Source organism: Typopeltis vanoorti, chromosome 17 (genome assembly GCF_054136105.1).
Source record: "Typopeltis vanoorti isolate ZY-2024b chromosome 17, IOZ_Tvanoo_1.0, whole genome shotgun sequence".
Lineage (NCBI taxonomy): Eukaryota > Metazoa > Arthropoda > Arachnida > Uropygi > Thelyphonidae > Typopeltis > Typopeltis vanoorti.
The window spans coordinates 35,716,857-35,730,948 of NC_143565.1; the positions used below are offsets into that span (position 1 = coordinate 35,716,857).

At 35.8% G+C, this 14,092-nt stretch overlaps 1 protein-coding gene across 3 annotated transcripts in view; it reads left to right on the forward strand.

Moving 5' to 3' along the window:
* ema (C-type lectin domain containing ema) overlaps positions 1-14,092 on the forward strand; it is a 335,572-nt gene that overhangs the window by 139,369 nt on the left and 182,111 nt on the right. For all 3 annotated transcript variants that reach the window (XM_090407474.1, XM_090407476.1, XM_090407475.1), the window contains exon 13: positions 4,960-5,060. In XM_090407474.1, the coding sequence (XP_090263600.1) occupies positions 4,960-5,060 (101 nt within the window). The remainder of the gene's footprint in view (positions 1-4,959; positions 5,061-14,092) is intronic.

Genomic DNA, 14,092 nt, shown 5'->3' on the forward strand with positions numbered 1-14,092 from the left:
GTCGATAGTTGGATACACTGGTCTTTGCATCATCCTTGTGCGATGGAATTACCATACATTCCTTCCATCCCTGCAGAATCTTCCCTGTTCTGAATCTCGTATTAAACAGCCTGGTCAAAGGAATGGCCAGTTCAGCTGAACACTCTTTTACCACACGTGCTGATATCTCATCAGTCCCTATTGCTGAATTGTTATTCAATTTGTGCAACAGCTCTAATACTCTCGTCCTCATACACCTATGCTTCTTCATCTAGTGAAGAGGTAACAGTGAGCTCAATGTTGCGTACACTAGGTCAATAACTTTTAACAAAATGGACACTCATTAAATGAACAACCTCTTTTGCATCTGTAACCCTCACACCATCAGGATTTAGAAGTGTTATTCTTTCATATTCATTCTTTTACTTGCAGCATATTGATGTAATTCTTGTGGGTTGTCTTTAGCACGTGGAGCCAGTTTTTTTTATACTCAGACTTTACTCTCCATACAACATTTGTGACTATTCTAGCTTGCTGCTTATAACGTTTATAATGGACATCATCCTTATGCACACGGTATTCCTTCCACATCTTCTCCTTTTCTTATGAATCTCTTGCTTAATAAGATTACACATCCGTTTGATTCCTACTCTATTTGTTCTTCGAACTCTTGGGACACATTCTGATATCACATCATTCAAGTGTTGTTTAAATGCTTCTCATGCACTGTTGATATTTTTTCCATCCAGCAACCGATCCCATTCCACTGAACTCAGTATACTCCTCACTTGGTCGTAATTTCCTGCTTTGTAGTTCAGCATGTAACCTTTTCTGAATGGAACATTCATAAATTTAGTCACTTCCCAAGTGAGTACCTTATGATCACTCTCGCCAACAGGTGATGATGTCCTAAGATACTTAGGATGAAATATTTACAGTTAAATAATTTTCACTGTGGTTAATACGTGTGTTTCTTTTAATTAGAATAGTTACTTCTTTAACTGAAATGCCCTCTGACGCTATAATCAAAATGAATACTCTTTGCCCTAGAGTTCCTTCTGTCATATGCTGCCTGAGGAAATTGTCCTGCAACAGCTCAATAAATGTATTTTCATTCTTCTCATGAGATTCTACTGCTACCCAATCAATATTTGGATAATTAAAGTCTCTCATTATGATTACTTTTTTCGTGCTCATCTTTTCTATTTGGTGATGCATTTCTTCATAACTAGTAACCAATTCACCCCACTATGTAATTAGTCTTGTTAGACTCCACTTCACACCAGATGGCTTCAAACTCACTGCCACATGAAATATTGTTAGTAGTAGTACTTCAATCATAGATCTCAACTCTAACTGGATTCAAGTCATCCGATATCATTAGCAGCATGCTCCCTCCTCTCCTATCCTTCCTAAAAATCTGTACCCTTGACACTTGATACCAGTTAGTAGGTCTGATTCTGATAGCCAGGTCTCACTAATACCTACAATCTGAGGTTTCAACATATTGACTAAGGCAACAAACTTTATCCCTTTGTTTCTGATACTTCTAGCATTCATTTACAGACATAATAATCTACCTGTTTGTTCTTTTGTGTTGTCTTGTCTGCAGAGTGCCTGACACAGTTGGACAACTTGAAGATCTATTATTCTCTAATGCCTTACACATGTAGACATCTTTGCACACATATGATGGGTCCGAACCGGAAGAACACAAACCTGAAATCATTCTCTAGCTGTAAACATTCCCTTGACAAAGCCCATTCCCATCATTAATACAGTTATATAACATTGTTGCTCTTACACTCACATTCACACCATTCCTCCCTTTATAATTTAGTTTCCTTGACTCTCTGTGTTAGGTCGCACACCAGTTATTAGTTTTTCTAGCTCCCGATACCAAATGCATTCAGGTGTAGGCCGTCCCTTTCATATAAATCTAATCTTCGCTCAATCACATAATTATAAATATTATTTCTGAGAATAATGACAGACATGACAGACCCCACTTTGCCCATGAGCTCTGAAGATGACACTAGTCGAAATGGCTCATACCCCGTACTTCCATTTTATTTATTTATTTATTTTTTTTTTAAATCTTAAATTTTATCCTTCCCCTTTCTTTAAATTTTGTAGTTCATCCCTGATATGAATTTTTGCACTTTGCATGTGAATGATATCATGAGTATGCCAAAACTGGATTACAGCGCTATGTGAATCAGGTAGGCTGTAACTGAGATTGCTGTTTAGATGGGTACGGTTGAGAGCTATTTCTTTGGATTCCAAGATGCATCTTTCTAATTCGTCGGAGCATTTATGGATGTTTGAAGTTAAGTTCCAGTCTATTTGATGTTGTCTTCCTTCAACATTAGTATTGGCAGAGAATAAATGTGTGGGATAGGGCACTAGCATGGGTTCTGTTATAAGAAATGTCATGTTGGTGTTTTTCTAGGTGAAGAGAGATGGACTTTTCTGTCTGGTATATTGATAATGTTTATCAATATATTTCTAATGCCATTCCATAAAAAGTTAATCTTGAGGATTCTATAAAGGTATATCAAAAATTCCTTGTATATTACTTCTACTTTATTTTTAAAATACATCATCAATGTTTTAATTTAATTGGACTAAAAAAGCCATTGACATAATACGCAGGGTACTCCTTATGAAAATTGGCAAAATAGCCATAAGTATTAATGTTCATAATTATTTCCTTTCATTTCATTGTTGTTAACAATGGCAGTAAAAATCAGATTATGGATGCTGTTGCTTCTAGTTGAAAAGTATTAACCCATTATGATTAAAATTGGTAATGCTGGTGCATCGAACACAGAGGCCGCATGCTAAACTTACCTCACACTATTGGTGTTACACTAGTTAATACTACAGCTACCCTTAAACGTGACAATCTTATTGCCAAATTGGAAAAACTTTTAATGATACAGGTTGATGACCAAACCAGTTGCCGTGTTCTCTTAAGCCAGGCTATTTAGAATAACTTTTCGTTTGTGGGAATGACATAAATCAACACTTTATTTGCATCATCTATGCACACACATAACTGCAGAAAACATGAAGTCATCACATGCATCGGCAAGTGGGAGGGGGAGAGCAAAAAAAAAAAGACAGTGATTCACTATATAATTAAATTTGCTATACAGACAGTGGACTGGAACCCAGCATGTTGTATGACTGGGATGTGCCTGTACTTTCAGTATGCTTTCCTTTTTCCAGGACTGCCTCTTTGAGTCGATCATAGAGTTTGAAGTTTTGTATCCTGGCAGATACCTTCACTAGATATCTCCCTGGCTCAGTGTTTTTAGTTTGAAACTGAGTCTTCAATGTTTAGTTCTTGTCTTCAAGAACCAAACTGTGGTGAGCAATAATATTTGTATAGTCTACAGTTCACCTCTAAAAGTTTCTTTGCTTCTTTTTAGAACCTTTTTTTAAGCTATTTTCAATAGCTAAGATCATTTTTATCCTGCTCAAAACTAAGGTGATCACTTTGGATTTCAAATATCTCATGTGTATTTTCTTGTATTCTAATCACTTTAAGAGTATCATATTCAGTGATTACATAGTCAATAGGACATTTTATATTTTGTGCATTCTCTCTGTGTAAATTTATGTACATCTTTGTTGTAACATTTTAGTAATGACTAAGTTCATATCCAGAACATAAATCCAACAGCTACTTATTAGCTTTGTCCTTTACTCCAACCAGATAATGCCATACAATTTAAGCAGTATTAATGAACATGCATCCTCTTTAAGTATGAAGAAGAATATTACCCCTCAAGAATATGTTAAACATTCTTTATACAAAATTTGCTACTTGCAAATTTCTTTTAAAGTTTTTTCCAAAATATCAACATTTTTTTTTCTCTTCTCACTTCCTGTTAACAATCTTTTATTCAAGCATAAGTAACTTCAATTTGATGAAAGCTTTAATAATAAATTTGAACATATTAATCTCCTTAACAGTAATGGACTCATAGCCTGAGTTACTTTGGCTGCTAATCCAAATCATTCAACCAACTTGACAATAATAGTTGTCACAAATTATATCTGCATATAGGAGAAATGTGTATAAATTTGGGGCTTATAGCAGAGAGCTTTTGGAGTAAAAAAAAAATCGTGTGGATCTTGGTCTGATAATGAACACTGTGACTGTTCAAATTCTTTTAAAATAAACTGGCATTTTCAGTGGTAAAAAGAAATAAGTAACCATATAACCTGGGCAAGTGTTTCATTCAATAAATTAAAATTCTTGTTTACAGTGGTTCTTAAAAACTCAGTTTCAATACACGTAACATACATAATGTTTGGTGCATATGACTTGCATGTATTGGTTAGTCTCTTATTCTGTCTATAACATCAAAATGTAGTTGAGCAATGCTTGCAATGTTTTCACTTTTGTCTGGTACAACAGCTCAGAAAGACGGTTCAAAAGTTTAGGTCTTGAGACCTAAATGACCAATTTTGTGAATTGCCATGACTCAAACCACAAGCTAAGGACATGCATCTTTACTATGTGGAGGAGCTCTGCACCTAAGATGTACATCATAAATACTTGCAAGGTACATTTAGCTAAAGTTATTTTATTTAACAGTGATGGTAATTTATTATGCTGAAATCTTAGACCAAATGGTTTTGAAAATAGACCAATGAACTGATGGTTAGGTCCAAATATATGTAATAAATATATATTTAATGAAAATCTTTGTTAAAAAGTTTCATGCTCATATTTAAACATGTCTTGGGATATGGTATTGCATATTTCTAGATCATGCATATTGAGTTACTTGTAATTGCATGTTTTATGGTGTCACAATATTGTTTGATCACATATTATGGAATTTTTGAATTAGAAATATCTAACTTAGATTTTAATAAATTAATTTTAAGAAGTAATTAAAATTTTTTTTTTCTGTTTACTTAAGTTTCTCTGGTGGTTAATTTCAGTATTTTTCTTTACAGACCATTTCTAGAATCTGTTTTTAATGCCCTTGATTGCACTGACAATGATCATTCAGCTTTGTTCTCTCTATGCTTGTTATATGCTCTTGGTCATAATCCAGGTAATTACAAACAGCTGTAGTTCCAGTGTTAAATTTGATGGATTTTTTTTTTTACAATTTTAAATGTAATTTCATATATTAAAAAAATTAATTAAAACAGTATTTAATTAATTTACTTAAGTATACAGTTTTTTTTTTTTTTTTGTGACTGTAGTTACATTTCATGTTTAGGGCACATGAGATCCCAAGACTTTTTGACATGACAGTGTCATGTCAAAAAGTCTTGGAGAAAGATTGGAGAAAGATCCCAGTGGAGAAAGGATTTTTTTTTTGCTTCAAGATCTAAAGATTATAATCATTGAGGAAAACAGTTTAGGGAAGACTGTTCTAAAGAGAAGCATAGGGAATGGAGGAATGTGACAAGTAGTTGGTTTAATAAGTTTGGAGCTGAACTGTATATGGATAGTGGCTAGTTCAGTGGACCAGCACCTATGGAAAAATCTGTAGAAAAGACATAACATCAATAGTGTCTATAGGAAAGCAACTGGAGGGGGTTGGGGGGTCATCAGGTAAGCAAATTTGCATTTTTGAAATATAATGAAGCATTTTGTCTTAGGTTCACTATCCCAAACATGGGAAAAGTACTATAAGGTAACATGGATTTGATAAGTTTTAAGAGTTTACCTGGAAGAAGTTAACCTATCCCAGCACGAGAATTCTGATGTTCTTGTGCTGGGATAGGTTAGATGTGAAAGTTAACCAAAGAAGAGGAAACTGATCCTAGTTGGTGAGAAGAGTATTGTTAAAGTGGCATGACCTTTTTTTCCAGGAAATTAGACAGGATTCTTGAGATAAAATGGATAGATGCCAGATGAGAGAATGATAGCTTGAAGAGACAATATAGGATGGGTGTGAGTTCTGAAGCACAAGCTTTTAGAATAACTGGAGGAATGCCATCAGTGCCATGAAACTTATTGGTATCAAGGCTACTGAGTACTTTTCTGGTTAAATTTCAGAGGAGGCTTACTGTGGATAGTTTGTGAAATAGTGGAAAATGTACCTTATCTCTAGATATTACCATTATACCATTACATAATGTGAGAAGTTTAAACATGGAAGGACAGAAATTGCATCCCACAGCCTTTGTGAGGGATCAGAAGACTTGGCTGCCATTTGGATAGAAGATAAGCCCTTACAAAATCTGATTTTGATTTTTTTTATTTTGATTTTTGGTGTGTGTGTGTGTGTGGGTGGGGCAAGCTGCATAATTGGTTGGAGTTTTTGATTCCACTGGGCATATGCTGTATTTTTGGCTTGTACTATTTTGGGCAGCAGTTGAAACAGTTTTTTTTAGTATCGTTTAGAATGAAAGATGTAAGGATTGATTGGAGTGGGTGAATAAAAGACTCTCCTCCTCCCAGTGAGAATAATTTCTGTTAGAGCAGGTGCTAAGAATCAGAAGATGGAAGCAGTAATGAGACAGAAATAAGGCATAGAAATCCCAAAAGTTTTACCATTTGGCACTGTTGTAGTCCCACAGGTTGAGAATGATAAATAAATTCAATAAAATTAAAATTCTTGTTTACAGTGGTTCTTAAAAACTCAGTTTCAGTACACAGTGTAACATACATAATGTTTGGTGCATATGACTTGCATGTATTGGTTAGTCTCTTATTCTGTCTATAATACCCCAAAAAAACATGGTAATTTGATGTTATCTCTTCTTGCCAAGAGAGGAGGTAAATACATCAACTGTATTTTTCAGTGAGAGCTAAGGCCCAAAGAATTAACACCGTCTGCACACAGACTACTGTGTGCAGACGGTGTTAGATGATGGTCTAAATTTCTGAATGGGATATTGTCTGAAAAAATTTTTCATTATATGGAAAGTGGGAAGAAAACATGGAGACATCCATGGAAATTAAGTAAGTGTTTAAGAAAGGAATGAAAGCTAGATTGCCTCTTGAAGTGGTGAGTGCATCTTGTGTGAATCAGTATAAGATGGTTTAGGTGATCTGTAGCCTCCCTCATTGAGGTCTTGATTCCCTGGAGGTGTCACATAATAATAATAATCGTGCTTTTCTTATTCTAATTTAATAATTGAACTAACAGTAAAATTTTTCCATAGCCAGAGTGTGTAAAAATGTTTAAATAAATTTTGTTCTTTACTTGCATTATTGTGAACTCAACATTTTATGTGACTAGCTGAGCTCTCCAGCTTTGCCAAGGTGAGTTATACTGCTAGCAGTTCACTTCAAGGTATTTACTCGAGTATTTGGTGCTGATGCTTTCGTCATTGTGTCGAATTGTGAGCATTATAACACTTCTTTGTAAACAACGTTAGAAGTTTCATCCTCGACAAAAATAAATAAATTCTCAGGATTGTTAACTCGAACATGCTACACATAACTGCCCATGTCCAAAACATTCACCTTTTAAATCTAAACCTGCATGTCTAAGGGTCTGTCCTTTGGCTTTATTAATCATCATTGCAGAGCAAACTCTTATTGAAAATTATAACTGTTTGAATGCAAATAGATAGTCTGAAGGAATGAGGGATGTCTGAGAAATGAAGATAATTTCTCCAATACCGGGACCTGTAAATATCACAGCTTCTATCATATTCGGTTTCAACGATTTTATTAAAGCCTAATTCCATTGCAAAGATTTAGAGGGGGGGGGGGGGAGATTTCCTAGTAACGTGATAGTAACACCTATTTTCAATTTAATTTCATGACCAGGCGATCCAGGATAAAATTGAATTTCATATTGAAAAGAAGAACACGTAAGAACGTTTTAAAGCGAATAAAAGTTGAGCAGCTCAGATGTAAACGGCAGACTAAAATACACAAACATCATTCAAGAAAAAATGAGAGTTTGAGAACAGGAACCAAACCTTGGAGATCTAGTGGCAAATCTTGAAGAAAACAATGATTGATTCAGCCAGAGAGGCATGTGGTGATGTTGTCTATAAAGATAGAAAAATCAGAACTCCATGGTGACACAGGAAGTTAAGAGGCAGTGAAAGAAAAGAAGAAAACATATCAAACGTTTTTGGCAAATAAGCCAGATTGTGCTCTTAGAGAATACAGAGACAAATGTAAGAAATCTAAACACTGTATAAAACTATCTAAACAAAAGTCATGAGAAGACTTTGGTAAGAACATAGAAAATAAATATCAAGAAGGTGGCAAGATATTTTTTAGGTTGAAGAAGTTCAGAAATGAAGAAGAGTGCTGTAAAAGGAGAGATGAAAAAGGTGACATGAAAACAGGAGAAAGAGAGATCCTTGACGTATGGAGTAATTACTTCGAAAAATTGCTAAATGAAACGAGCAGTGATGACAGCACAGTGGTAAAACACACTGACCAGGCATGTAGTCAGGAATACATATCCAATACTTGTAGAAAAAGCCATCAAAAGCCTGAAATGTGGAAAGGCAGCAGAAGTTGATGATGTTCGAACAGAAATGCTGAAGTAGGGTGGTATATGTGGCTACACTGCATAGTTCAGAAGGCCTGGACAGAGGGATAAATTCTGGATGATTGGAGCAGAGCTCTCATAGTACCCATATATGAAAAGGGAAATAAAACTGAATGTGAGAATTAAGGTATTTCTATACTTCATGTTCTTTGTAAGATTTATACAAGTATACTTGAGAAACGATTGAGAAGGATTGTGGAAGAGAAGCTCGGTGAATAACAAGCAGGATTCAGGCCAAATAGAGGCTGTCAGGATCAGATATTCACTTTACGACAATTAGTTGAAAAATCATGGGAATATAATGGATATCTGTATTTAAATTTTGTAGATCTGGAAAAGGTACAAGGTGCCAAGAGAGAGAGGCTGTTCAAAACTCTGCAGTTATATGGTGTCATTGGGGCATTATTTCAAGCCATACTTAGTCTTTATTTGAGTTGTAAGTCAGCAGTTAGAATTGAAGGAAGTACAGGAAGATGGTTCAGTGTTAAATCTGGTGTCAGACTAGGATGTACATTGTCCTCTGTCACATTATGAAGGAAAGTTGTATTAAATCTTATATCAAAATTGGAGATGTTAATGTCAGCTCTTTGCTTTATGTCAGCTCTTTGTCAGCTCTTTGCTTGGATGATGTTATACTTCTAAATAAATTTGCTACAAGTCTGCAAGATTCTCTTACTGAATTGAATAACTGTTGTAATAGATATGGTATGAAGGGCAGCAATAACAAGACAAAGTCAATGAAAATAGACAGAAGCATTGAAAATTATGTTGGAGGTTTAATGGATTTTTTACAACACTCAAAAAGAATTAAAATAGAATTTAATACTTCCTATATTTCGTCCTTGTCACTAGGACATGTACGGGGATTACAAAAAAATTAATGTAACATGCACACAAAAACTTACAATACTAAGCCCAACCACGTGGGTAACACTAAAGTCCTATTTAGGTGGAGCGCCCTCTAAGGGCGGTAGTAGGTGGCCTGGAATGTAAGGTGGGACCTCTGGTGATGAGTGTTTCCCAAATCTTCGGAAGCTTAATGCAACCGTATTTGTTAAGATTTGGTTGGTTTCTGAGAGTTGCTGCTTCTAAGAAAAGTCTCTCTTTCTTGAATTTGCTGTGGTGGAGCATGGTGGTTTTCTTCCATGATACTCTGTGGGTGGTGTCCAAAACATGGTCAGCCAAGCCTGAATGGCCATAGTTGTGTTTAACGATGTACGACTTGTGTTCCTCCAGGCGGATGGATGCTGATCTGCCTGTCTGTCCAAAGTACGCAAGCTTACAGGAACAGGGTACTTTGTAAACTCCAGGCAGAGAGAGAGGAGGGAGCTGATCTTTCGTAGAACGGATAAGGGTAGCAAGTTTGCAGTAGGGCTTATATGCTGTGTGTAGGTTATACTTTTTTAGTATCTTGGCTATTTTTTCCAAAGTGCCTCGGATGTAGGGTATGGTGATGGCATTTTTAAAATCTTGTTGACGAGAGGGACGGGGAATGAGGGAGGAATTGATTATTTTTTTGATACTGTGTTCGCTTTAGCCATTGGAGAGGAAAGTTCTGTGTATGTGGTTAAGCTCAGTAGTGAGGGCAGTTCCACTGGAACAAAGATTGTGGGCTCTCTTGGTAAGGGTTTTAATGATGCCATATTGTTGTGAGGGGTGGTGGTGGGAGAGTTTGTCAATGTATCTGCCTGTGTGTGTGGGTTTTCTGTATACAGTGAAGGCAAGTGTATCATTAGGCAGGCGCGTGACTAAGGTGTCTAGGAAGGGTAAACAATTGTTCTTTTCCTTTTCCATGGTAAACTGGATTCTTGGATGTAGGCTATTGAGATGACCAAGGAAGGAGTCTAACGTGTCTGGGCCATGAGGCCAAATAGAGAACACATCATCTACATATCTTAGCCAGATAGAAGGTTTGAGTGGGGCTGAGTCTATGGCTCGTTTTTCGAAATCCTCCATATAGAATTTGGTAGGGGGGGGGGAACCCATGGCGGTTCCCTCTATCTGCTTGTAGATTTTGTTATTCCAAGAGAAATACCCAGAGTTGATGGCAAGGAAAAGAGATCTAAGATGTCAGAGGGCAAAACGTTTTCTAAGAGAGATAAAGTGTCAGTTAAGGGAATATTGATAAACAAAGAGGAGATATCAAAGCTTACTAATATGTCTGTATTATTCAAGGTTAAATTTTCTGTGAGGGCTTTAAAGTGGGTCGAGTTTTTTATATAGGAAGCTGAATTTCCGGTGAGGGGTGACAGAGTTGGCCAGCTGTTTAGACAGTCTGTAACAAGGTGCATTGGTGGCATCTACTATAGGTCTGAGTGGGGAATTGAAAATGTTGAAAATATCAACTGCATTGTGATTGGAGAACCTATAGAACGAGTGAAACATTTCAGCTACTTAGGCACAATTTTTAGTGAAGATGGTAAATTAAATATGGAAATAGACAACAGAATCAACAAAGTGGGTATGGTAAGAAGTCAACTAAATAAATTTATATGGAATAAGAGAGAAATTAGTCAAAACACTAAATTAGCTGTATACAAGACAGTATAAAACCAATTTTAACCTATGGATCTAAGAGCTGGTTTAGAAGTCAAACTCTTTACCAAAGACTAGAGACATGAGAGTCCTAGATATGACAGCAGATATGAGAGTCCTGAGAACGTTTAGGGGCATGAACAGATGGCATCAATGGCAATATCATATTAAAAACAAGGATATTAGGAAGGAACTTGATATTGTCAGCATTCAGGAATGTGTTAGCAGAGCTGATCTAAGGTGGTATGGTCACTTAGACAGAATGAGAGTGGAAAGATTAGCAAAACAGGTGTTCTCTGCCCAGTTGGTAGAAAAAAGACCCAGAGGAAGACCAAGATATAGGTGGATTGATACCGTAAAAGGAGCCTTAGAAGACAGAAATATAAGATCTGATAATGTTGGAGTCTTGACAGGTTACAGACTAATTTGGATGAAAATTGTAGATAGGAAGTTAGGGAAATTAGTAATGATGTAAATTTTTCATGTAGTACTATCATATCCTGTATGCCCCTTGAGGTATATGTCACGGATTTGATGATGATCAGGTGATCCAGGTGGATTAAGTGAATTTATAGATTAGGTGGATTAAGTGAATTTTCTGTTATGTTGTCAATGGATAGGTAGACACTGCACAACAGTTTGTCTGTAGTTTGGACAATTTTTCCAATAATTAGGTGTGAATATAATTTTTCTGTCTCTTTGCAGTACTTCACCATTGCCAATTTTTAACAATTTTCCAATGGAATGTGCATTGGAGTCTCCATGTAGGCGAACGCGCATGTTGGTTTTGTGAGAAATCTCTATATCATGCCATAGTGACAATTTCTTAAGGCAGGCATTCACATCGTCTTCCCTGGTTCTGCAGGAAACAACGGGCAGTGTTTTTCGAAAATCACCAGCAAATAAAATAGTTATTCCACCCATTCTTTGATCATCTGATCTGATATCCCTCAGTGTTCTGTCAATCGTTTCAACATATTTTTTATTGTTGTAACGATTGACAGAACACTCATAACGTTTGACTATTTGGGATGAAAGTGTACATTCATCCCAAATAGTCAAGGAATCATTTTTGTATGATATATTGCACATATACATCATTAGTCACATCTACTTTGAAAGTAGAATGATCAGTTTGACCACTTAGCAATAGAGTAGCTGCTATACCTGAAGATGCCACAGCCAAAGTGATTTTACCTTGACTTCTCAACTTGGCTAATAACAGTTTAGTAAAAATGTTTTCCCAGTACAACCTGTGAAAAATCAGTCTTCCTGATTGATTTTCACATCTTGTTAAAACATTATGATTAACTTCAGCTTGATCTGAAGTTAATGTGATTGTCTGTGACAACTTAATAAATTCCAAAGTTCACTGAAATTGTTTGAGGTTTTCTGGATTAAATCTATATCTAGAGGCAAAGGATTGTTTAGTATCAGCAGACCAAAATCAAGAACATTGTTAAGTCACACTTTTGTGACTTAACAATGGATTCAAGTCTCATCAATGCCTCGTATATTGCTTCATTAAACTGAGCCTCAGAATGTTCTTGGTGTAAGGTATCTTCTGAAAAATGATTCTTGTAAGTTCACCATAACGATAGAGGGTCAGTAATATTGCATTAAAATGGTGTGTTTTGAAATTTTTGCATCTGTGAGACAATTGAACCAGTGAGAATTATCTATCAAATTCAAAGCCTTACATGAATCCTGGTATGTTGGATGTAATACACCATTTACTGTTCTTAGGTCGCTGAATGATTTTGGTCCTTTCGCTTGCATCAAGAGCATTCATAAATAAAAGCAGTCAGCATTATTGGGATATGCACTATAAACACGACCTAGAGTATTGCTCTTTTTCACAACAGAATAACCGTCCATGTTGGCACCCTGTCTTCTTCATTGAAATTTGTTTTGATGCCAGGTATAGGCACTTCATTATAGGTCAGTGTTTGGGCAAAATTATCTTCAATGCATAGCTTAAAGGCTGTTAGTCTTGTGTCCCTTGGTGACTTCACTATGCTGAGTGCTTTCTGAGAAGTGTACTCTTTAACCATCTGTGTTATGAACTACAGTTGGATGGTGTTCATGAATATCAAAAGATAAAATCTTTCAAATGGCTTCAGTGGTACTGATATCAGCCAGTTTGTTATAGATCTGCTTTGCTACGTTCATTTTGCAAATGTAGTTTGGCCTGAGCCCTTGTTGATATATTTGAATACATATTTGGATTTCACAGAACTGCAAATTTCAACATTTATGTGTGCATTAAAGGTTGGCGACAAAACCAGATTATCTATCCTCACCTGTTTAAGCTTCATTGATAAATAATCTTGGATCTTTCTCACATTGAGAAGCTGTCTCGGCTCTTATAATGGAATTGATTTTATGACTCCTGATTTTATCTTTGAGCCAAATCAATATCTTTTTTAGAAATTAACAATACCTGACCACAGTTAATAATAAAAAAACTTAATTATCACAATATCTAACAATATAATTTAACAAAATCTAAAAAAAATTAACAATATCTGGCCACAAAATAGTGGCCTATATTGTTAAACTGCAGTATAGGCCATGGAGGGGGGGGGGAATCACTGCTCCATAATCTGGAAGTGTACATGATGAAAATGCACATAAACATCTTTGGAATATCCTCTATTAGTGAAGACATCATCAAAATAAGTTAATTCATTCTTGACTTATAAGTGAACACCGAAAATGGACTTTGCTTTATATATTTAAGAAATTATTTTTCAGAAAGATGCCAGAACTGAGTATTGTGCTTATTCTCCTTAAACTATAGTCAACTTCACTATTGCACACTTGTAGGGACTGTAAGAATTCATGTACCTTCAGGGGTGTGCAGGATACTATGACAGTACAACATGAAAAAGTTACACCATTACTAACTTCCAATCAAAAATTTTCATCCATATTAATCTGTTATCTGTCAATACTCCAATATTATCAGATCTTATATTTCTCTTTAAAGGCATTTTTTACTGTATCAGTCCATCAACATCTTCGTCTTCCCCTGGGTCGTTTTCCTGCTAACCTGGAAAAGAACACTTGTT